We start from the raw sequence: 21,908 nt of genomic DNA, 5'->3' as shown, positions 1-21,908 counted from the left end.
ACTAATACGATCCCAGTATCATGGATCCATAGACGGGACCTACGCCTAAATTTATAGGGTAGCTGCACAATACTATCTTAATTTCGTATGGTATTGAAGCCAAATCGCAGGATAATAAGTCTTGAACTTGTACTTTAAGAGCATTAATGTTTGCAGAAGAAATATTTATGCACCAAGACGAGGTAGTGGGCTTATTTGAAGTGCAGTTAATTCACTGAATTAACTATAGGCACAATACTGCCTGAATAGGATTTATCGTGAACTTCGAAAGCCAACAAAAACAAGGAGCGTCATGACAAGATCTTGTTTTGGTCCCAACGGCTACCGCTAAATCTCCTAAAAATACGTTGTCTCGGTCTCATCCACAATTTGCACCTTGATGCACCCATTCTTAGGGTCTGCCGATAAAGTCAATCCTTCAAGAGCCTGTTCCAGAGGAAAAACATGCGATACCAACTTCTTCGCATCTATTAAGCCCCCCTCAATACACGCAATACCTGCAGGCCAGGTATCCTTGTATCTGTTGATGAATCGAAGTTGAATCTGTAACCTATCATTAGTGTCCCACCTCAGCACCAACAGTCTTGATTACACACCTCAGCAAGAGACAAATGCATGAAAGGCAGATTGTTCATAATCGACCTGCCAACACCGACAACCATGAGAACACCTCCACGACGTACCATATACGCAGCGGAGCATACACTGCTTTCGATACCGGTACACTCAAACACAACCCTAGGCTGAGCATACTCTGTCTCACCGAACAGCTTCCTCACAGCCTTACCATTCTGCTCGTTGCTCTTGCTAATGTCAACTTGATACGTAATAGCTGTGGGAACGAAATCCTTTGCAAAAGCTAGTCGTTTGGGTTCGACATCCGTGATGACGAGGGGATGGGCTCCAGAAGCTCGCGCGGCGGCGAGAGCAAGAAGGCCAATAGGACCAGCACCACAGATCACAGCAGGCGTTCCGAGGTGATTGGGGCTGAGTTTATGCCGTGGAGGACGACGCTCAGGGGCTCGAGAAGGGCGCCCTCGGCGAAAGAGACACTATCGGGAAGTCTGAAAGTCATTAGTTCCTCAATGCTTTCATGCCTCAAAATTCCACTTTGTCATACTTATGAAGCCATTTGGCAGGATGACCTTGTATCGCTGCAGAGTTCCTGCATAAGGGTAGACCCCCGGAGAACTGTACATCTTCACAGAGATTGTATCGCCCGTCTTTACACAGAAAGAAATGACCGCAAGGAACTCCAGGCTCAACAGCCACTCGGTCGCCTAGAGATTCGTATAAGTAACAATACTTCATTTTCCTCTTTTTTTTGCTTACCAGGTTTGAGATCTGTAACATCCTCACCAACACGAATCACAACACCAGCGGCCTCATGTCCAATGATACAATCACCCTCAAATACAAGGGAACCTATACATCCTGTTTTCCAAAAATGAACATCAGAACTGTCCGAATAATCAGCGATCAATATCTCTTGCTACTGATAATTCCTTATCTCACCCGCAAATACCAGTGGCCTTGATGTGAAGAAGAACCTCGCCAGACTTGGGTGCATACACAGGCGCATCGACTCTTTTCAAGTTGTGATCTGCCGTGACCTGTAAGGATGGGTTCGGTAGGGGAGCCTTGAGAGTTTGAAGATCGCTAGGATAGCCGTTGAGCTTGACCTTGAGCTCATCAACTACTGGTGTTGCATCATGGGTGAGGGGTTGTGAGGCTGCCAGCGAACACATCGTGATGGGATGTAGCTCGAAGATTGATTGATGGTTTGAGGAGAAGAAAGGTTCAAGGAGGACTGTGGAACGAAGAAAGAGTGAAAGAGGTATCAAGTGAGAAAATAAAGGCCATCTTTGTCTCATTCCACCCCATTTTACTCGCATACAACATTGTCCGTGTAACAGATGGTATTCTACAGTATATTACAGGCTTGGAGGTTATCGTCTCCCCACTTCTCCACCCAAAGACTAGTGGAGGGCTTGAAGTTGCCTATTCTGGACGTCAACAAATTCCATTCAAACCTCCATTCGCCACGGTACATTGATTTTTGTAAGGTTCCATTTATGCATCTCTTGAAGCACCCCAAGGTGAGTCAAATTATAGGCTCACTCTTCAAATGGTCTTGTGAAAGATGGGTACGGGAGACTTGCAATGTAGGCCGGGAACATTAATGAAAGGAAATGTGTGAAGAGCCACAAAGAGGACCTTAGCTGACCTGACCATATAAGAAAGAAGTATTAATAAATCAAACTTACTTTGTTTATGATAGGCTTAGAGTATGTCAACTCAGTCTTAAGAATACATAGCTTTGGATGCGTTAGGCTCCTTGATTGTTAAATATATACCACCTAGGTAGTTGTTGAAATCATGTACATAGAAAGTTAACAAGTAATACTCTATTCTCTAACGATATATAGGGCTGGCAGCTAAAATCATGACCAATAGATACACCGGTCCTCAAGCTTAAAAGCATATATACAAAAAGACGAAACTTACTCAAACAACCAGCGTTCTCAATCTGGCTGCCACTCATGCATCAGTTGCGCTGATAATGAATTCACATTCCATCCTGTCAAAGACCCAATGCGATCAATCCCACGCAGAATAGCATGCTGCTGGGGCTCATAAGTCATCCGCTTAGCAGCAAAATAAAAAGACGCCAACAAACTAAAGTCCCAGCTGGTCCGCGTGTCATTGTTCAGGCTGATACCACAGATTCGCTGAGCATGCCATAGTGGTGACAGATAGATGTTTCGACCATGCTCCTTCGGGAGAGTACGTGGCCGATTCTGTAGGAGCAACAGCATCGATGTATGGTACAACTGGTTTGCCAAGATCGCTGCCCCATTGGTAAAGAGCACCAGAGGGAAGAGTTGTTCGCCGTCTTCAGTCTCGAGCATGGGTTTGAAGTCCGTGGGACGGTTTGCGTACCACTTGTGAAGAGCTTCAGAAAATGCTTTCCATCTGTGGGCGGCCGGAAGGCGGATCGTGTCAGGATCAGTTTGAATATCACCCCCGAAGCAATAATTCAGGACCTCGGCACACAAAAGAACAGGTTCTCGCCCGCATCTGAGTGGTTCTCTACTCAACATGCCTATAGGTGAAGAAACTTCGCAAGAGACGATGGAGGGTATAGGGACTGAAGAGCCGTTCATAAGACCGACAGAAACACCTGAACTCGTTAGAAGTTGCCTTGAAATTTATGAGACGAGAACTAACCCAGGCGTAGAACCATCCAAGACACAGCCAGCGCGGCAGTGGGGTGATGTAATTGGAAAGGAGTCGAGTTGATTGTCTCATAGCCAGTACTCTTTGACGGGCTTAACCAGGAGGTTGGTTGTGTGGCGAACTGTCGGCGGAGGGTGGTAAAGGTGAAGACCAGCACGCGGCAAAGGATTTCGATGCTAGAAGTGCTTGTATCAGGTAATAAGGGCTGTTCATTTGGATCAAGCTGGGTACGATTTCCAAGAGTTTCCAAAGAAAGGGAGAGGAGAGAATCAAGAACATAAATAGAGTCCATAGCAACACGTGGGACAAACAAACCAAAGGTCTGGTCAGGATCGTTGATATCAAGCTGCGAGACATGTTAGATAGTTCCCAGAGACAAGAGGGGACAACTTTACCCAAGGCGCAATATTGTATCTGTAGTGTCGTAGCAGCTCAACAGCACGATCCTGTGGCATATGAAGACAATTGGGGAAGACATCTCCACGAGGCTTATCGCTCACTTCGAATTGCGCATTCTGTGGAAGCTGTCCGAACAGTCCCCCATCGGTGCCGGTTTGAGATACTGTAGGTGCTGAAGGGGATACATAGTGATCGTTACCTAGAGCGAGGAGTCCGTCGAGGGCAGTTTCATACGCTGCATTGGAAGGCGAAATAACGATATTGAAGTCTACAGAGTCTTGTAGACTATGAGAAGGAGCTTGATGGGATGTGACGTAAGTTTCAACGCTGGGGCTGATTATCGCTGGTGGCGGAGGCTGAACAGGCGGTTTTGTTTGTTGCGAGGGTTCTTGGTGTTGAGAAGTATTCTCCTGCGCTGCAGCAGTCGCATCTACCTCTATAGATGAACCCTCGGTCTTCTCAGGCTCGCTCGAGACGAATTCGTTATGCTGTACATGTGTACCAGATTTAGTTGCTGTTTCTGGTACAACAAACTAGTTCTTATGTTAGCAGACATGTAACAATGGAAGTCCTCGATCAACATACCCTCAGCTTAGCATACGATTGTTTTGCGTTACGAGACCCCGAAGACGTCTTTGCATTCTTTTGAAGAAATGACAACTTGGTGCCATACTGACACTCGAATCCACCATCAACACAGCGTTGACACGAAGGTTTCCCTTCATCGCCTGAGGTAGAATTAGTAAGTGTCCACCCTGGCAATTAGATCATTGACTTACATTTTCGTCTTCGCACCCTGCACTTGAAACACCCTGTCCTCGTTCTCTTCAAGCGGGTCTTTGCCTCATTATCAGCGTCTCCCATGGCAAATAAAGTGTTTATATGAAAAAGACTGTAACTCCGAAGTGGGAAAGTTGAAGCCTTTACGTGGGGTGGGACCTGGGGAGATGGGGTATGACATGGGGTTTTCGGAGCCGATCTTGACTCGTTAGCTTCACAAATATTACCAAATGAGGAATAACTAAGCGTCGGGAAACGGCAGGGATCATGCTACTGTATATGATTTGGGTCAGTAGTCAATCAGTTTTGATACTATCATGACAGATGTTTCGAGGTATTCGTCAAGCGGAGACTGGAGAGGCCAAAATGGATAAGAGAGCAGCTCAAGAAGCTCTCTCCGAGTTTCGTTTCCTCCTCTTTATCTTTTCTCACCACCGGTCACATCTTGAATCTTACATCACTCATAATGGCTCCCTCTACCGTCAAGCTCGCATCTGGCCACGAAATGCCCTTGGTTGGCTTTGGCCTCTGGAAAGTTCCCGCCGACCAAGCAGCTGAGACAGTCTACAATGTGAGAACCCGTACTTCTTCACGATTCAACTGTATTAACAACCATATAGGCCATCAAGTCCGGATACAGACTCTTCGACGGAGCATACGATTACCAAAACGAAAAGGAAGCGGGCCAAGGTATCCAGCGCGCTATCAAGGAGGGACTTGTGAAGCGTGAGGATATCTTTATCACCACGAAGCTTTGGAATAACTACCACGCGAAAGAACATGCCCTTGCTTTTGCCAAGTCCCAGAATGAGGCGTGGGGTCTTGGATATATCGATCTGTATCTCATTCACTTCCCGGTTGCCCTCGAGTATATTGAGCCTGAGAAGCGGCGCTATCCTGTACGTTTGATCTGAGTTCTTCTTGTGCATGTGGGTTAATATTCGTCTAGGCCTGGTGGATGGATGATCAGGGTACTGTCAAGCCGGCTAACGTCCCCATCCGCGAGACATGGGAGGCGCTCGAGGAAGTTGTCGACCAAGGTATCGCCAAGTCCATCGGCGTGTCGAACTTCCAAGCCCAGTCCCTTTACGATGTGCAACGCTACACGCGTCACCCTATATCCTCTCTGCAGATCGAACACCATCCCTACCTTGTCCAGCCAGACCTGATTGCCATGGCTCAAGAGAACAACATCGCTGTCACAGCCTACTCATCATTTGGGCCCCAGAGCTTCAAGGAGCTCCCCGGCATCTTCTCTAAGAGAGCTCACGGTGCCGAGCCACTTCTTGAGTCTAGTCTCATTAAGGGCATTGCTGGAAAATATGGTAAGACTCCTGCTCAGGTTCTGCTACGGTGGGCGACGCAGCGCAACGTTGCTGTCATTCCCAAGTCAAACAACCCCAGCCGCCTGGCGCAGAATCTGGATGTTGTGAGTTTTGACCTTTCTCGAGAAGAAATTGAGAGAATCTCTGCTCTGGACCGCGGATTGAGGTTCAATGATCCTGGCTTTTATCTTCCTAACTTTCCTCTCCGTATCTTTGCTTAAGCTAGGGACTGGGTGGTATAATGCAGCTATAGGATGAAATGAATGATTTGGATTTTAAATATATGAGACTCATAACTTATTACTTACTGGATGCCCCTTTCGTTGACTGATATTTCTACCAACTTCAACCGTTTCCCGTGATTTATTTCTACAGTAGTGAAGAGAGGAGACGGTATAATCTCATCTAACCTTGTAACCCCATGCGTGTTCAAGGTCGGCAATGCGCCAATTAGTTGCCCACCCCGTCATCGCCTCTATGCTCAGAATTAACTTGGAAAGAAGCAAGTGTTCCGACTTGTGACTGAGAAGTCTCCCTGCAATCCAAAGTGGCTGGATGGCATTATTGAGGCAGCCTTGATGGGGGTTGGTCAAGGAAATGCCGCATATACATTTAGCATGCCAGATGGAAGATCCTGTCGGTCCCACGTCAAGCTTGACCTCCCGAGGTTTCGACCCTAGCAACAGTGTACAGGCTGTGTGGTAAAGCTGATTAGATGAGATCCCAGCCCAATGAACAAAGAGAATCTGAGGGAATGGTCGACTTTCAATGAATTGGACAGGAACTACTTCTGCCGGTCGATCCTCCAACCAAGATTGAAGATCGTGCCAGAGTCGTAGCCATCGTCTTTCAAAAGTTGCAGAATCGCAACCATTGTTCTCCCCAAGCTCGACATAGTGAGTTCGGTCAGCAACGAGCTCACAGACTTTAGAGCAGAGATATACTGAGTAATTGGCGTGCATATCTGGTGAGCGGTGGTCTCTAAAGATATCAGCGGCGGAGTTTGGATCTGAGCCAGGAGGTAGCCATTTATCCAGTGGTACCAATGTGCCTTGAGTTCCATCAGAAATGAGCGCACCACATAGATCTAAAACAGAGTCAATGCAGAAACATGTAACTTTGACGAATATTACAAACCCATTCTTGCATAACACCAAAAGACAGCTTGAAGGAGGCCGCCACTGAAACCGTTGACATCAAACGAATCGAAGAGGGCAGCACACCCTTCGAGGTGACGGCGCCAGTCTTGTGGACTTGCGGACATCATTTCTAGACAGCAGAGAATGACGCATATCGGGATTATAGTGAGGTCTCGGGCTTGAAGTAAGGGGTTAAGGAGACGAATAGCTTCTTGGTAGAGTTCTAGGCTGTCGAATGAATGCTGCCTGGCCTCTTTACGCTCCATCTGGCGAGCGGACAAGGCGAGTACTGCATACAGAAGAGCCGGGCAACTACGAGCAAGAACTGGTACTTGAACAGTGAATGCCCCGTTACTATCAAACATATCGAGCTGTAGCGTGTTAGTAACTGAGTAAACACACGCGTGACGTAAGTACCCAGGGAGCTACTTGGGCGACATAGTTCTTGAGGTATTCAAGTCGTCGTCCGGAAGCAAGGGCTGTCTTTGTCTGAGCCTGAGCTGCCAGTTCTTCATCAGTTGGCCCATAGCTTCCAAGTGTAGGTGAAGCTTCGCGGGATGGTGCTGCAGTCTGAGCTGTGTTGAAGATGAGGCATCGAAGTTCTTCCTGGTATGCGAGATATCCAGGATCTTGGACAAACTGATCCAGGGGCCAGCTATTGGAGGGCGATGAAGAATTGTCTGCCATGAAAGACGCCATACTGATAAGTTCACACGGCTGGACGTGCTAGACAAGGATACCGCAGTATACAGAGACTTCTTCTGTAGTCAACACTTTTTTTTGAAAATGGTCGATGGTGAGAAGGCCGTTTGCCCTGTGATAGATTGCATTTGCAGTAGTAAGGGAATATTCTGGCGATTATTCAAAAACAAGATTGATCTTTTCACAGGTGGGATTCTGATATTGAATGTGCTAGAAGCTCTGGACTAAGCTTAACTGTCCCTGGCTGTGCGGGGTTGGCAGCGCTGACCTTAGCTGGTACAATTACCGGGTATACGCACTTCGGTTCTCTACATGCCGTTCAGTTTGAAAACATGAAGCTATCACGATCACGGCACATTGGTATAACATGTCTTCTACCAATCTCTAGGTCTGAGTCATGGAATTCATATGGAACTCGCTATTATGCGACGATGACAATGTAACCAATAACGCAGGGTCAGGGAGAACTCCAAGCATTCAGTGGGTATCGATTGGATTAACCATAGCAACAGTCTAGCTGCTACTTGCTATAGTAGTAAAACGACATGATGAGAAATGGACAAAATACTAGACTCTATGCGTATGAGTAATGTTGCAGAAAAATGATTGATCAATTCCACATACAACTTGCTAACAGATAGTGAATAGTACCAAGCGCATCTTATCCACCCAATGTCTCATGTACCTTGCAGCTGCAACAAACCGATGATGAAACATGTCCACTCCGAGAGAGAACCAATGTCGATATCCAGTCTATCGGAGTTAACTATCTGTTCCTGGAAAATGTTCGAGATGATCGTGATACTCGGCGGTCTATCTATCTATGTACGCTTTGGCTTTTTGTTTCAGCTTCTGCAAGACAATGAGCGCCATCTTGGCCATGCATGCATGGTTTGGTGGTTCTGTTCAGTTTGTGGCGCGTGTTTGCAAATGATGGTATGTCACAGTTCCACGAAAAGGTCGTTCACGGAAGAGATCCGAGAGTAACTGCTGCTAGGTTCATTGTTTACAAACATCTTGAGTTAATTATGTACCATCTTACCGAGACCAACTCAATAACGATAATTCACTACCTCGGAGAGGAGCCTACCCGTGAGCACAGACACAGACGTTGTGAGTTGAATGCAACAACTCTCTCCTGTAAAAATTCTTTCTTGGCACGCACTGTTAGTGCGGTGCTAGGAGCGGGATTTTCTGCAGGCCACGCGACCACACAAAAACTGCGGGGACGCTATCGGCTCCCTAACAGCAGTTTTCAGAGAAGGAATTTTGGAGAGTTCGCCTTCTCTGACAACACCTTTGTCGGATCTAATGGCGGCACCTCAGAACCAGAACGCCTTAGATATCGGAGGGCGATGCCCCGGGCATTCGTAGCGACATCCTTCCGATCAACGACGCCGATTGCGATGGGTTTTTCTCCTTTAAAGGCAAGCCGCACCGTCGGCCTCTGATCCCTTCCCGAGGTTTTTCCCTGCCGCCGCGACAGTCGACTACGAGCTACAACTTGGTTACTGGAGATTGTGGACTGCGTCAGCAGATGTAGTGATGCGCGAGAGAATTCTGGTCGGTGGAAAAAGTTCGACAATAGATTGCCCTCGAACCCGCTGACGGGTGACGGGCTTGAGAAATACAGCACCTTTTGTGCCATTGGTATGCTGGATGGTGAAGGAAGCGGGGTATCCTGTACCTAGCTAGCTCAGCACGTCTTTTGCTCCAGTAGGAGATTTGGCTTCGTTACAGCCACCCAGACGAAAAATACACATACATACATACATACATACATACGAGTTGAATGCAACCAAGGCTCTCTTCTAAGCTTAGTCTGGCCACATGGCTTCGCAAGGGGTTAACCGTGTTCCATTGCTTCTGATTCTGATCTGGAACGATGTTCCTCAGAATCCCTGTTCTTTTGCCCCTTTCGTGCCCACTCGAGTAATCCCACCGAAGAGGAACGGCGCCGCGGCAGATGAAGATGCTCACGCGCATTCGGGGAACAGTAATGAGAGAAAAAGGGGCTTCCTTGTCTTGTCAAGGGTCCTTGGGCTCGCCTCAACGCCCAGCCCGCTGGGACAGTCTTCTTGACAGCTCCAGAAAAAGGTTCCAGAAGATAGAAGGCTGAAGCCCAAGGACTCATATGCACTCTCTAGCTGGAGTACCCAGTGGCTATTGGTAACTTAATGGCTACCATATCTTGTACCATAGTAGATCAATTTGACTTTGTATCCGTTGAGTATTAGAGTTTGCCTACTGACTCGGGAGCGGCAAGGCTGGAACCTTTTGATTCTGTCTCCACGATTGACATTGTTTGAAGGCCTAACAAGGTTTGGTTTATTTGAATTACGTTCATTCAAGTTTAGGTCGGCGGGAATTAGCGCACATCATCATTCATATGGAGTGATGGGACATTCTCGGGTTGGCGTTTTTAGGTGAAGCAGGGATTGATGAATTTACATGCTCTTCATCTGGAACTGCAGATGCATATTACTGAACGTTCTGCAGCATCGTGCCCTGCTGGTTGCTTTAGTAGATTCATTTTCAGGTGGTTGTGGTGATGATATCCACTGACATCCAAATACCTGGCATCCAATCCCGATGCCTTTTATTAGTGTGATGGATGTGCTTCTACAACTTCCATTCAACTGCACTGGTACCACGCAAACATACGGGCACGCACTTGAACGGCGCCTAAAGATTAAAACAAGTTCGTCGATTGGATATTGAGTTCTAGGACACTGTGTAACCTTGGACGGATACGTTCATGTGCATATCCCCCATTCCTCTGAACGTTTCATGAGCATTCCTCAGTCTTCAATTGCTCTCATTTTAGTCCGTACCGGGTACTTCCTGGCGTTCATGAGTTCAACTGCTATTAATTAACACCCCATCTTTCCCCCTGCATCAAAGACCCTTGTCGCCCCTCTTTACAGGCACTTCTCCCCCTGGACTGGCAACCAAAAGAACAAATTTGCAGCGAATAAGACCCTAGATCTATCGCCGAAGCTCGACTGGGATGGTTGTTTTGATGGTCAAGACGCAGGTACATTTACACATTCGGTACCTACCAACAGTTGTATCATGAAACTGGTTGGTGCTGCTAGATTGAAATTCCTCGCGGCGCCGTCGAGAGTCGAAATACTTAGCATCAGCCAACTTTGCACGTCACAATTCCTGGGCCCCCGTTGTCCGTCAAAGCCAACCGCCAACTGGCCCAATCGTTCGCGCGTGGCTTTTTTATTTTTATTTTTGCGACCCATGCGGAAGCCGGCTTCTCTTGCTAACTCAGCTAGCCTACCTCTACTCAGATTGGCTTGGGTTGGTTTGGTGAGAGGAGATTTAGCTCTGCAGGTTGCAGGTGAGAGTACGAGCCAAGGGAGCTGAGCAGCCAGACAAAAAAGCCCTTTTCTCTGCCCGGCCCCCATCGAGTCAAGATGCCGTCGAACTCAACTTCATCCTCCAACGACAATGCTCGTCGCAAGACTCGACGTCGGCCTCATACCGACCTGAATATCAACACAAACACTTCATCCCTTGCCTCGCCGTTGTCGAGGGAAAGGGACGCCATTCCGCACCCACGGACGCCGCCTCCTCAGGATTCAGAATACCGCGTGTCCCAGTCTAAGTCCAAGTCTAAGTCAAGGTCTCTAGCCAATACGAATTCCGACAACAACAGTAGCAGCAACAATCGGGCGCCTACCAGGTTACCCGCCTCCAATACTCACGCGCATGAGTCCTTTCTAGAGAATCCCACTCCCGTCGAGGACGATATGGCCGACCGTCTACCTCCATCCACCCAGCGCGACTCCCACGATCTATCGTTGTCTCCTCGCAACGTCACCCGAGACTCCCTCGTGGCTAATATGCTTATGTCTCTCGACCAATTCTCCATGGCACAGTTGAGCGACAAGTACGGCCCATCATCCACACCTGCATCCCGTACACATACCTTCGACGAGACCTCGCCCCAGTTTGGCGCCGCCGAGCAGACTAGAAGTTGGGTAGCCTCCAATTCTGTCGCAGGCCCCCCCCGATCCAACGGACACCAATACTCTTATAGCTCGGACCTTGAAGGAGCAGACGATTCCAGTCGTATATCGAGTCGCGGTCGACGGAGCAATAGTAGCTCCAATTTCCAATCAAGTTTCCCGCGCCTCAATAGCGTTCGCGAAGGCCACAGAGCAGGCTCATCGAGAGCCATGCATTCGAGAGGGGGCAAACCGGGCAGCAAGAGCAGCAGCACAGCTAGTGTTGACGCTGGTTATGTTCAAGTGCTTGGAAGTCAACGATATGGACGCGGGTTTGGAAGATCTGCAAGTTTTGACTATGGACCTCAACACCAAGCAGCACAGCCTCCAGTTGTTGAACCGTCTCCCTTTCGAGTCGAATTCCCGAATAGTTACATCGACGACGAATACGATGCAGCCCCGACCCCTACCGTCCCGGGTGGTCCACGACGGGAGCCGTCGATCCCTGCGATGTCGGCAATGCCCTCGTCTATCCCACCACCAATGCCACCTCCACCTCTCGAGCCCCCGACACTCGATCATAAACGCAGCAGTCGCTCTTTGAAGAGCGTGTCGGGACGCAAGCCTGCCACATCTCGGGAGCCTACACCTGCTGTGCCAGCCCTGGACCTTGATTCGGCGCCTGCACCCAATGTTGGCTATGGTAAATCAAAGGACCCGACCGTGCACAGCGGCCCAACGCCTGCAACACATGCACCTGCACCCGTCAAGGAGCGTCCAGGCTTTTTCAGGAGAGTGTTTGGATCGTCCCGCAACAACTCACATAACAACGAAACGACAAACCCTCCGGCACCACAATCGAATCCTTCTGCCGACAAGATGGCTGGTAGTGCATCGGCACCACCATCCCGCGATACATCTTCATCACATTCTCATCACCCCGTACTACAAAAGAAACCATCCTCGTTCTTCCGTCGGCGGAAGAAGTCCGTTACTGAAGATACTCCTCCTCTGCCTCCAATGCCTGCAGCTCCCGTCCCTACAGCTGCGCCTAACCTGGCTCCTCAGGATAGAGATGGCAACTATCCACCGCAGCCAAGCCCCGTCAGCAGTTTACGCAAGGTTATGAACCCGTATCTCAGGTCTGGTCAGAGTGCTCCGGGAACTTCTGCTTCTCAAGGACCGTCTCCACTGGCCGATATTTCCAACATGACACCGGAACGAGACGACAGGGCTGCAGAAAGAGAAGGATATCAGCGAGAGTTCTCGCCTGACTATTCGCCAAGCCCCAATGCTAGGATCAGAACAGTCCGTTCAGAGTCTGATGAGCAGCTCAACAAGCGAAATAACAACAGTACACCCTCCCGCCCTCCACCTGAAAGACCTACCAAAGCGATCGAGTCGCGAAATAACTCATTCCTTAACCTTGATGGGGCTAGTGATAATGAGGATGAACGTGGATTTTCGAACCGAAAGCCTGATAGCGTATCCCAAACTAAGTCCAAGCAGCCCGATAACACTCCAGCAAGAGACATTCCTCGACCTGGCAAAGACCATGTTGGGTCCAGGAAGCCTTCCCATCGCCCACAGCAGTCCGATTCCGAGGATGAGCCAGACCGCTCCAACCTGGCACTGCCGATCGAAGGAGCTCGAGCCTCTAGTCCAGGATCAGCTTCAACTGGTACAGATTATAAGTCTGCTCTCAGTGCTCCTCCTAGCGTGAGGATCGAAAGCTCGGCAGACCCTAGTCCCAAAGTACTTGGCACTTTCGATTCGATTAAAAACAAGGGTATTGATGAGCCTGAGTTTGTCATCGGGGACCCGACCGAAGATGATCGTCAGAAGGCACAAAAGATCTACGATGGTAATGAGGACTTCATCCAGAAGGAGAAGGCTGCCTCGTGGATGGGTGAAGAGGGCCCGATCAGACAACGTACACTTCAAGCTTACATGGAGCTGTACGACTTTACTAATCAGAGCATTGTTCAAGCACTGAGACAAGTTTGCGGACGATTGGTTTTTCGGGCCGAGACTCAGCAAGTTGATCGCATCCTGGTAGCCTTTTCTAAAAGATGGTGTGACTGCAATCCTAACCATGGGTTCAAGGCAACTGGTAAGCACATGAGCTGCCCGATGATTTACTAAACTAACTGTGATAGATGTGATTCACACCATTTGCTACTCAATTATGTTGCTCAATACTGACCTGCACTTGGCTGATATTGAGTCGAAAATGACCCGCAGTCAGTTTATCAAGAACACCATGACGACCATCTTGCAGGCTGTCGATGAATCCGCCCCTGATGCTTTCCACCGCCCAAGCATTCTTCCAGACAAGAATGGCCTTGCGGCTGGTGAGAACCAGGACCCGCCTTCTGAGCAGGACCGACGTTCTTTCAGAAACTCCTTCAGACCCCCGGCTCGTGCGGACTCGGGTACTCTACCTGGTGAGGGTATTGAAGACTGCGGTCCCTTGGTCAAGTCCCGTTTTAATGGCACGAGAAAGGCCTGGGAGGAACAGATAGAGACTGTCCTAAAGGGAATCTATACCTCTATCAGAGATGAAAGGCTGCCCTTGTTTGGCGCTGAATCTGAGAAGAACGCCAGCCTACAGCCTTCCCACAGTGGAGGACTTTCTGTAATGGGGATGCTAAAGAGAACTCCTAGTGTCCTTAGTAAGGCTCCCTCGGAGAGCCAGCTATCTGTTCGCGGCCGAATCAATGAGAACGGTCGAGCCAATACAGCAAGGTGGACATCCAAGAGTCGATCTCGCGCTGGCATGAGCCGCAACGGCTTTTCTTCGAGCCGTACAAGTTTCGACGATGGCAATTCACTGTGGAGTCCTACACCGTCCTCTGCCACATGGAGCCGCCACTCTCTTGGAAGGACCCAAACATCTGTTTCACAAGACTCCTTTGGCTCTCACCTCCCTCGAGGTGACTATCAGCAATCGATCGGGTTTGCAAACGCACTGAGTCAAGCCATCATTCGAGATGAAGAAATGTACGGGGACGGTGCCCCATCCATCATGAGTTCTGAGATTCCGGCAACTCAACTCCTTGAAGACGAGTCTCTTGAACTTGCTGGACCCCCATGGGTCAAGGAAGGAATGGTCACTCACAAGCACCACCTGGATGGCGTGGATAAGAAGGCCAAGGCCAGAAATTGGTCCGAAGTCTTTGCTGTCATTCAAAAGGGACAGCTGAATCTGTTCTCATTCCAGCCTAACAAATCTGTCCGTTCGAGAAACCGCGGCAGAAACGCTGGCGGTGCCCCTGCTATTGTCGGCGGTGGCAATTGGCAAGATAACGCAACGAATCTGGGCTGCTATAACCTACGACAGACTCTTGCATCTGCGCTTCCACCGCCAGGTTACTCTCGGGCCCGCCCACATGTATGGGCGCTGAGCCTTCCTAACGGTGCTGTTCACCTATTCCAAGTCGGCACACCCGAGATTTGCAAGGAATTCGTTACTACAGCCAACTACTGGAGCGCTCGTTTGAGTACCCATCCATTGACTGGTGGTATAAGTAACATCGAGTATGGATGGAGTGAGGCCATTGTCAACAACGCTTTGGTATCAGCCATCAACGAGACTACGACTGGCAAGACATCGCGCCCCGGAAGCAGCGCAGCACATGGCCGGAGGTCAAGTGTTAACAGTGGTAGCTTCCGAGGATCAAGCTTTGATCACGTTGCGGGTGCTTTCACCAACAACAGTGGACGTGGTAAGCTACCAGGCGATCGGATTCACATTGCCGAATGGGCACCACCCACCCAAAGCATGCGGCCCAGCAATCAGCCTGAAGCGGAGCAGCTCCAGACTCTGGACACCTATGTCAAAGGGATCGAGGCAGAACTACAGACACATAACCGACTCCGCAGCCCCATGCTTCTGGCTTTTACCCCTAGAGGTAGCAACGCTGTGAAGGCCATGGCCAACTGGGAGCGCAAGAGCGCGTACCTACTACGCGAAATCGTCAAGTTCACGACATACGTCGACTGTCTTAGACAAGCTGATTCGAGGAAGCAAGAAATCTACCACGAGAGGGACTTGGCGCAAAGAGCTGCGCGAGGTGAACTCAGCGAAGGTGACATGGACGTCAGCAGCGACGATGAAGGAGATGTAACATTGAGACCTTGAAACGGTCTATGTACGAACAAGCATACATACATACAGACGCATCAGTTTTTGACGTTTGCTGCATATTTGGAGTTGGCGTTGACATTTTCATTTTGCTACTTTTTTTTTTCTCGCTCATGGGCAATCAAACAGCCCTGATACCCCCCAGATGTTGCGGTTCACGAATAATTCTACGGTGTATACAAAAGAGAGAGCGTTGGGCTGATGGTGGAGAAGACAGGGCGTTATTAACGCCTTGGTATTTGGATGCGTATAAAATTAATACTCTTCTTTGTAATGATATTGGGACGATATATGAATATATCACTGAATATGAAGATTGAATGTTTTGGACAGTATCTTTGCATAGTTCACGTGAAGCTTTTTTCAACTTGACCTCGAGACTTTTATTGTAAGATTTGAAGCTGCAGAATATCGCGGCTCGTGGTATATTTAACGTTGCCAGTCAATGAGCTTTTGAAGGCACCTGATTCAATATGTATAATACTCCCGATGAACCACTTTCGAAGCCATCTAGACTTAACAGTAGTCAAGCATGGAACCGAGAGCGGTCTTCTCGGCGCTGGTAATAGTCAACTGCCAGTAGCTCTTGACCTGGATCCAGCTCTTGGCATAGGTGCAGTAGAAGCTGGTCAGAGGAGGCTTCCAAGAATCAGGGGACTTGTCGCTCTTTGCCTGGTTGACATTGTCGGTAACTTCATGATGATGTTAGCTTATTGTTCTTGATACGCAAGGCATTGGGTTAACTTGCCTGCCCACAGCTGGGGTCGTGTAACATCATTGGCGAACTGAGTACGCTTGGCGGTAGTCCACGAAGCAGCTCCAGACTAAGATGTGTCAGCTGGTGTCTCCCCAGACGTGAGAGGTCAGATGTTGAAGAGGGGACTTACGATCCAAGCGTTCTTCAGAGGAACCATGTGGTCAATGTCGATATCGCTGGCCTGTGTCCAGGTGGCTCCGTCATAGGGAGACTTCCAAGTGCCGGAAGTAGCAGCACAGGCCGAGTTGGTGACGACGTTTGTTCCATCTCTCTTCAAGACGTATTCACTAACAGGCTTATTAGTATCTAGACGCATGTCTCCTGATATGGGTGTAATCACCGAGTGTTGCAAGCACCCTCATAGGTCTCCCAGTGAGGGAAGAGGTCTCTGTCATAGGTGCCTGTATTGGTGGAAGCGGCAACAGTGAGACCGCTCAGAAGTGAACGAGCAGTAGAGTCACTGGGAATTCCGGGCTAGATATGTCAGAGATGGTATCATGAGAAGTGTGGTCAAGAGTGCCATACAGGTGTAGGTGCGGCGAGGACGCCAGCAACAGGAACGAGAAGCGCGATAGAGAACTTCATCTTGAGATGCCAAATTGAGGACAGGAGACTTCGAGAGGGATGAAGAGAGAGGTGAAGAGTACTGCATACCTTGGACGCTACACAAGCGTCTTTATATCACTCAAGCCAAGATACCATCTCGGCATCCCTCTAATCACATCACCATCTCCATCCAAGACCAAGCATCTACATAAAACCACAGAATTCATGCTCCTTCCTTATTGGACATACATCCGGCGCACAATAAGCTGTCCTCTGTCCAGACATCCTCACCGACGCACGTATATGGGTTTCAAGTCCGTAGATCTCTCAGGCACGAGGCATCGTGATAGGCGAGCAGATGACTATCGGGATATCGAGCGTCTATTCAGTGCCGGGTTATAAAGTGCAGGGTCCAGTCAAAGGCTGAGACGCCGCCACGCTGATAAGGTAGTGCCGGTTGATCGACATGGGGTGTTTCTGGATGGAGAATAAGAGTGTGGGGATGGGAAGATGGGCAACCTGCCTTTTGGGGAAGTGTGCGTCCGAGATTTGACAGGGGTCTTATTTACTCTGTAGATAGGTCTTCGTGGGGTTTTGTTTGTGGTGTTTGTGGCGTTTGTGGTGTCAAATGTTGCTTATACTGAAATGGAATGCAAGGGGGGAGAGGGAGAGAGAGGAAGAAGATGAAGAGAAGAAGCCAGCCATAGCAATATGTATAACACAGGCAAAAAAGTGCATCTACATCTTCCTCACCCAGACTTTGATCTTCATTCCGAGGCTGTTATCTTTAGAGGACTTGCTGTTCTAGGCAATGTGTCTCATGACTTGTGTACTGCTTCGACTAGACTCAAATAAGATGTGTAGATCTTTCATGTTGATGCTTGATTAGGAAGTCCGATATCGTAGTGCTCGAAATATGCACTTGTTGGTCACCTACTTATCTATCCCCATGGTCTAGCTTTCATCCAAGACGTAAAGAGGTTGGCTAGATGGGTCAAGGTTATCTACAATATCACTTGGGCTCTCTCATAGCTAGAAACAAGCAATCATTGGTGGGTTTTCTTCTATTTTCTTCTCTAGCGAGCAATTATTGTACATGTCCCCGGATTACAATTCTCATACAACCAAATCTTTGCATTGCGATATCGTGTGGGAATGCTGCACCGGACTTGCTAACTCCTTCTCGGCCTCATGCCCGTTTTGTCTGATGACAGCCGTCTCAGGTATCTCTAATATGCTTTGTATGCTGATATCTTGCGCCCAAAAAATGATGAGGTTAAATGCAGTGTACAGAGTTTCTCGTCGGTAAAAATCGAGGTATGGTTTCTCAAATGTCTCGCGGGAGGTTTCCGAAGGTTATCAGCCTTAAGCACCAATTCTCCACCAGGAAGCAATCTACCAAGCTTCGGCCTCCCGCTCTGGTTTTGCGAATTGATCAGTATCGGATACTGATTTCAGGGGTGCTCTTGGGCAAAGAGATGCTGTGGAGGAAGCGAGCGTACGTGTGGCTCATGATCTCGATGTTCGACGCCATCGTACCCAATAGCAGTATCATCAACTTCAGCCTGGTGAAGACGGCCACCGAGTCTGTCGACCAGCTTCTTGAACTTGGTGCATCCCTCGGCGAATTGGACAATGTACTTGATTGAGTGGGCGTACCTGCGGGGTCTATATCGGGGGTTGATGTCCAGGTTGATTTGAGCTCCGTGCCGGATCATATTTCTGAACACGGCTTCGAGGCCCTCGTTACCTCTGTGTACTACGATGGCTTGGGCAATGAATGCCAGTGCAGTATTTCCACATGCGTCAGGGACGTTGAGAATGTTTCGGTGAAGTGCAGGGTTATAGTTCCGGTGAAACCTCATATCCATTTCGCTTTTCAGGCATTTTCCAAGTAGATACTTGATCATGTGATGCCTACCGCTCCAATCTATACGAGCAGATTGAGCAACAATCAGGATTGGTGACTCGTATGGGTAGCAAGTTCGGACCATGCGGTGGTGAAACCCGTGGTTGTCCATAAGATCGTCGACCATTTTTCTACAGGCTAATCTCGATGACGCTTTGTTCGCTGATTCCAAGGCAAGCCGAAATACACAGTGGAGTGGGTTGTTACCAAGGGCATCGACCATATATCGTCCAAGCCCGACGCCAGACTCCAGGAGGTATCTTAAGGCCCTGAAGTTGTAAGCCTGGATGGCAAAATGAAGAACCGAGTACCTCTCCAGTCCTCCGGGGGCTTCATTATGTGAAGGGTGCAACTCCACAGCGTGTCTCAGCAGCTGGACAGAGTAGTTGTGATCTGTCAAAGTTGCCGCCAAGTGATGAACGGTCATCGGCCAAAAGGGAGGCTCCGGAGTTGCCACGCCTTCAACTGCAAAAGCAACAGCAATCGCGCGAAAGTTGAAGGTTCCGACGTAAGCTGCCTTCCAGTACTCGTCCAGGAGATCGAAGGTTTCAACCTGATGCAGTACAAGAGGTGCCAGTGCAGGTTTCCACCGCAGTCGGGGGAGGTGGTTGAAAAGCGCGGTCTCTTGTTCTAGCCGGCCTCTGAATTCTTGTGGCAGGACAATATGCAGATTCTTGACATCGAGATACTTGGCACCCAAGCGTCCCAGCTTTCGGATCACACGGTGCTGCTGCCGAGCTGCTGCGATATGAAGCAGAGTAAAGGTTGCTCTGGTATTCGCAGTATTGTGTTTGTATATTTTGTTGATATTGGAACGTAGAAGCTCGGTTGGGTACTTGGTGATGATGCGGTAGCCCACTTGATCAGAGCAGTTGAAAACAGCATGTTGGAGGCCTTTGTGGCAGTCATCCTCCAGGTCTTGAGTGTAGAGGTAAGCTTGAAGTGAGATGAAGAGGGATTTGTTCGTAAGGATTAAGTTTCCAAGACTCCCCAGATTCTGGTACCCAGGCTTTTGCTCGGTCCGTTCTCCAAGCTCCTCGACGATCAGTAGCAGGAGTTCTCCGATTCTGAACGTCTTAACTGCCGGAGTATTGACCAAGCCTTGGGAGGGATTAGGGCGACAGACCAAAGGGGCCGACATCGTGAATCTTGCGGTGGAAGATCAGCTTATGGGGGCCATTAGGATGAATATTGAGCCCAATATCGTGAGAGGAAAGGGAATGGGTTGATGAGTGAAGCGGGAGCAGGGAGAAGCTGAGATGCCCTCAGTGGCGGGTGTTTATGTATATGAGAAAATCAAATAAAAGTACGCAACTGTGATGAGAGGAATTAATTGAGAACGTACAAAGAACTTAATACCCCAGGGATATCAAGTATAGAGTTGAGGCGGTGGTCATTCGCCTATGCTGGCGTTCCCGATGTTTTGGTGGTGGAGGAGAAAAGAAGAGCGGAGGGTGGGAGACGAAGATATGCATCCTACCGCAGCAGAATTAGGCTACTGCTGCAGCACCCAAAACATATTATACCACCTCAGCTCCTCTAGAAGATTCATCCTGATTTCGATCAGTAGCACTAGCCTAGAGGCCAACCGCCCTAAAGAATTATGATTACTCCACAGCACTCCTTATGCCCTTGACCTGTTGTATGATCACTGCCGAGACTATTCCATTGGATTACATAGTAGAAGCCATTGCATATGGTCATCCTGCACAAGTGATAATCGGCTTATAGCAGCGGCATGCGGAACATGGTGACCCAGTTCCCACCTTCGTAGTGCTCGAGTGCAGCCCAGCCCGCCCGGTTATTTCACCAAATCTGCGTTCCAGACTTATCGGCTACCAAGACAGGTTTAACGGACATATTTCAAACTCCGATGTTATTTTGCGCATTTGTGTATGCCGCATCGTGGAGAAAATCGGCAGTGACGCATCTATCTAGAATCGTCTGAAATCCCATCACTGGCGAGTGGGGGTTAGCTTAGCAACAGCCAGTGCCCTGACGACACTGTAAACAATGATTGTCTACAGTTTAGAAGCTATCGTATAGCAGATTCTGAACGTTGCTCTTCCGAATCGTAAAATGAACCAGGGCCGGGGGATTTTGAGTTGTCCTCGCTCGATCAAGAAGTGGCATCCAGACATTACTAGAATGTTTCATCAATTAACAGTTCCCAAGTATATCCTATTTAACAGTCAAAACATCATGCTGTATCGGCCAGGGTGTCACGTCATTGTATTCTGCATTTGTAATGCTATCGTGTGCCCACAGTCGGAAAAGCTCCTTGCTCATCTTATTCGAGTATTCCGGCATCGATGTCATGCCTTCTAAAGAACCATTTCACTCATAATCGAAAAGGTTACAGACGGAGAACGTTTGTTGAAGCTGTTAAAACACAAATGTAGCACGCCACTGTAATAAGCTCAAGAAGGCAAAGGCGTGAACCCCTGACCTGTGTGAAATGGCCATTCACACTTCTCCGTGATAACTGCACGGCGGGAAAAGCCAGTGGTACATTAAAAACGTGTTGAGGGATACAACTAGAACTGGAATAGCGATAGCTCCAGGGTTCCGGGACGTAAATGCGACGAATGGACAGGGGCGGTCTTGTTTCTGAGCCATGGACTACGTACGAGCAGTCGAGCAGCGTCAAGTGAGATTTTCCCAGCGTTCCTGGCACAGATGTAGTGCTGGAAGCGGTAGCAAGAGGAGAGTCGTTCCAGTGGAGGTCGAGATTGGTGTGATGCTGGTCGGCATGAATCTGCAAATACGGAATGTTAGCTGATGAAGCCAGTGAAGCCTCACAAGATACACGATCTCGAAGGTAAGACCAGCTCACCATCTGGGGTTCTACCAAGCTGTTAGGTGTGCAGCAAGGCTGTGAGTCGTCCGTCTTGTGGTACGAATGGAGCTCCTAGACCCGTGTAAGAACATACTGCTGTGAAGACAAGTGACTTCATTTCATATAGTATAACAATAATGAGATGGATCAGTCGAAGAGTAAA

At 48.8% G+C, this 21,908-nt stretch overlaps 8 protein-coding genes across 10 annotated transcripts; 4 read left to right on the top strand and 4 right to left on the bottom strand.

Moving 5' to 3' along the window:
- Positions 1–336: 336 nt before the first annotated feature.
- FOXG_01822 (alcohol dehydrogenase) lies at positions 337–1,748 on the bottom strand (the record flags this gene model as incomplete). Its single annotated transcript, XM_018378848.1, has 5 exons — positions 337–543; positions 597–1,052; positions 1,111–1,280; positions 1,333–1,460; positions 1,516–1,748. The coding sequence occupies 5 exons, from the start codon at positions 1,746–1,748 to the stop codon at positions 337–339; spliced, it is 1,194 nt and encodes a 397-aa protein (XP_018234835.1).
- A 595-nt stretch (positions 1,749–2,343) lies between these two features.
- FOXG_18193 (uncharacterized protein) lies at positions 2,344–4,554 on the bottom strand. Its single transcript, XM_018398244.1, has 5 exons — positions 4,419–4,554; positions 4,225–4,367; positions 3,636–4,172; positions 3,232–3,586; positions 2,344–3,184 (listed from the first exon to the last, which is right to left on the bottom strand). Exons 1-5 carry the CDS (start codon positions 4,501–4,503, stop codon positions 2,526–2,528), a joined length of 1,779 nt encoding a protein of 592 aa, XP_018234834.1. The 5' UTR covers positions 4,504–4,554; the 3' UTR covers positions 2,344–2,525.
- A 184-nt stretch (positions 4,555–4,738) lies between these two features.
- On the top strand, positions 4,739–6,069 carry FOXG_01819 (NAD(P)H-dependent D-xylose reductase xyl1). Its single transcript, XM_018378847.1, has 3 exons — positions 4,739–4,990; positions 5,040–5,318; positions 5,369–6,069. The coding sequence occupies exons 1-3, from the start codon at positions 4,886–4,888 to the stop codon at positions 5,963–5,965; spliced, it is 981 nt and encodes a 326-aa protein (XP_018234833.1). The 5' UTR covers positions 4,739–4,885; the 3' UTR covers positions 5,966–6,069.
- Positions 6,011–7,781, bottom strand: FOXG_01818 (uncharacterized protein). The gene is made up of 3 exons (XM_018378846.1): positions 7,301–7,781; positions 6,882–7,254; positions 6,011–6,831 (listed from the first exon to the last, which is right to left on the bottom strand). Exons 1-3 carry the CDS (start codon positions 7,580–7,582, stop codon positions 6,146–6,148), a joined length of 1,341 nt encoding a protein of 446 aa, XP_018234832.1. The 5' UTR covers positions 7,583–7,781; the 3' UTR covers positions 6,011–6,145.
- Positions 7,782–10,817: 3,036 nt separating this feature from the next.
- Positions 10,818–16,039, top strand: FOXG_01817 (uncharacterized protein). Its single transcript, XM_018378845.1, has 2 exons — positions 10,818–13,660; positions 13,707–16,039. The coding sequence occupies exons 1-2, from the start codon at positions 11,014–11,016 to the stop codon at positions 15,689–15,691; spliced, it is 4,632 nt and encodes a 1,543-aa protein (XP_018234831.1). The 5' UTR covers positions 10,818–11,013; the 3' UTR covers positions 15,692–16,039.
- Positions 15,875–17,549, bottom strand: FOXG_01816 (uncharacterized protein; the record flags this gene model as incomplete). Of its 2 annotated transcripts, XM_018378844.1 has the most annotated exons (6): positions 17,106–17,216; positions 16,977–17,036; positions 16,792–16,925; positions 16,582–16,738; positions 16,443–16,518; positions 16,211–16,386 (listed from the first exon to the last, which is right to left on the bottom strand). In XM_018378844.1, the coding sequence occupies exons 2-6, from the start codon at positions 17,034–17,036 to the stop codon at positions 16,211–16,213; spliced, it is 603 nt and encodes a 200-aa protein (XP_018234830.1). In that variant the 5' UTR covers positions 17,106–17,216. The 2 variants fall into 2 exon arrangements, with proteins under 2 accessions (XP_018234829.1, XP_018234830.1); XM_018378843.1 differs by having other exon boundaries at positions 15,875–16,386; positions 16,977–17,549.
- A 425-nt stretch (positions 17,550–17,974) lies between these two features.
- Positions 17,975–18,882, top strand: FOXG_18192 (uncharacterized protein). Of its 2 annotated transcripts, none has more exons than XM_018398243.1 (2): positions 17,975–18,049; positions 18,291–18,882. In XM_018398243.1, the coding sequence occupies exon 2, from the start codon at positions 18,317–18,319 to the stop codon at positions 18,644–18,646; it is 330 nt and encodes a 109-aa protein (XP_018234828.1). In that variant the 5' UTR covers positions 17,975–18,049; positions 18,291–18,316; the 3' UTR covers positions 18,647–18,882. The 2 variants fall into 2 exon arrangements, with proteins under 2 accessions (XP_018234828.1, XP_018234827.1); XM_018398242.1 differs by having other exon boundaries at positions 17,981–18,049; positions 18,221–18,710.
- Positions 18,883–21,523: 2,641 nt separating this feature from the next.
- FOXG_18191 (uncharacterized protein) lies at positions 21,524–21,688 on the top strand (the record flags this gene model as incomplete). The annotated part of the gene is made up of 1 exon (XM_018398241.1): positions 21,524–21,688. The coding sequence occupies one exon, from the start codon at positions 21,524–21,526 to the stop codon at positions 21,686–21,688; it is 165 nt and encodes a 54-aa protein (XP_018234826.1).
- Between the last annotated feature and the right edge of the window lie 220 nt (positions 21,689–21,908).

This window comes from Fusarium oxysporum, chromosome 5, assembly GCF_000149955.1.
Source record: "Fusarium oxysporum f. sp. lycopersici 4287 chromosome 5, whole genome shotgun sequence".
Taxonomy (NCBI): domain Eukaryota; kingdom Fungi; phylum Ascomycota; class Sordariomycetes; order Hypocreales; family Nectriaceae; genus Fusarium; species Fusarium oxysporum.
The sequence above is the reverse complement of the archived record's forward strand: the minus strand, read 5'-3'. Positions and strand labels throughout refer to the sequence as shown.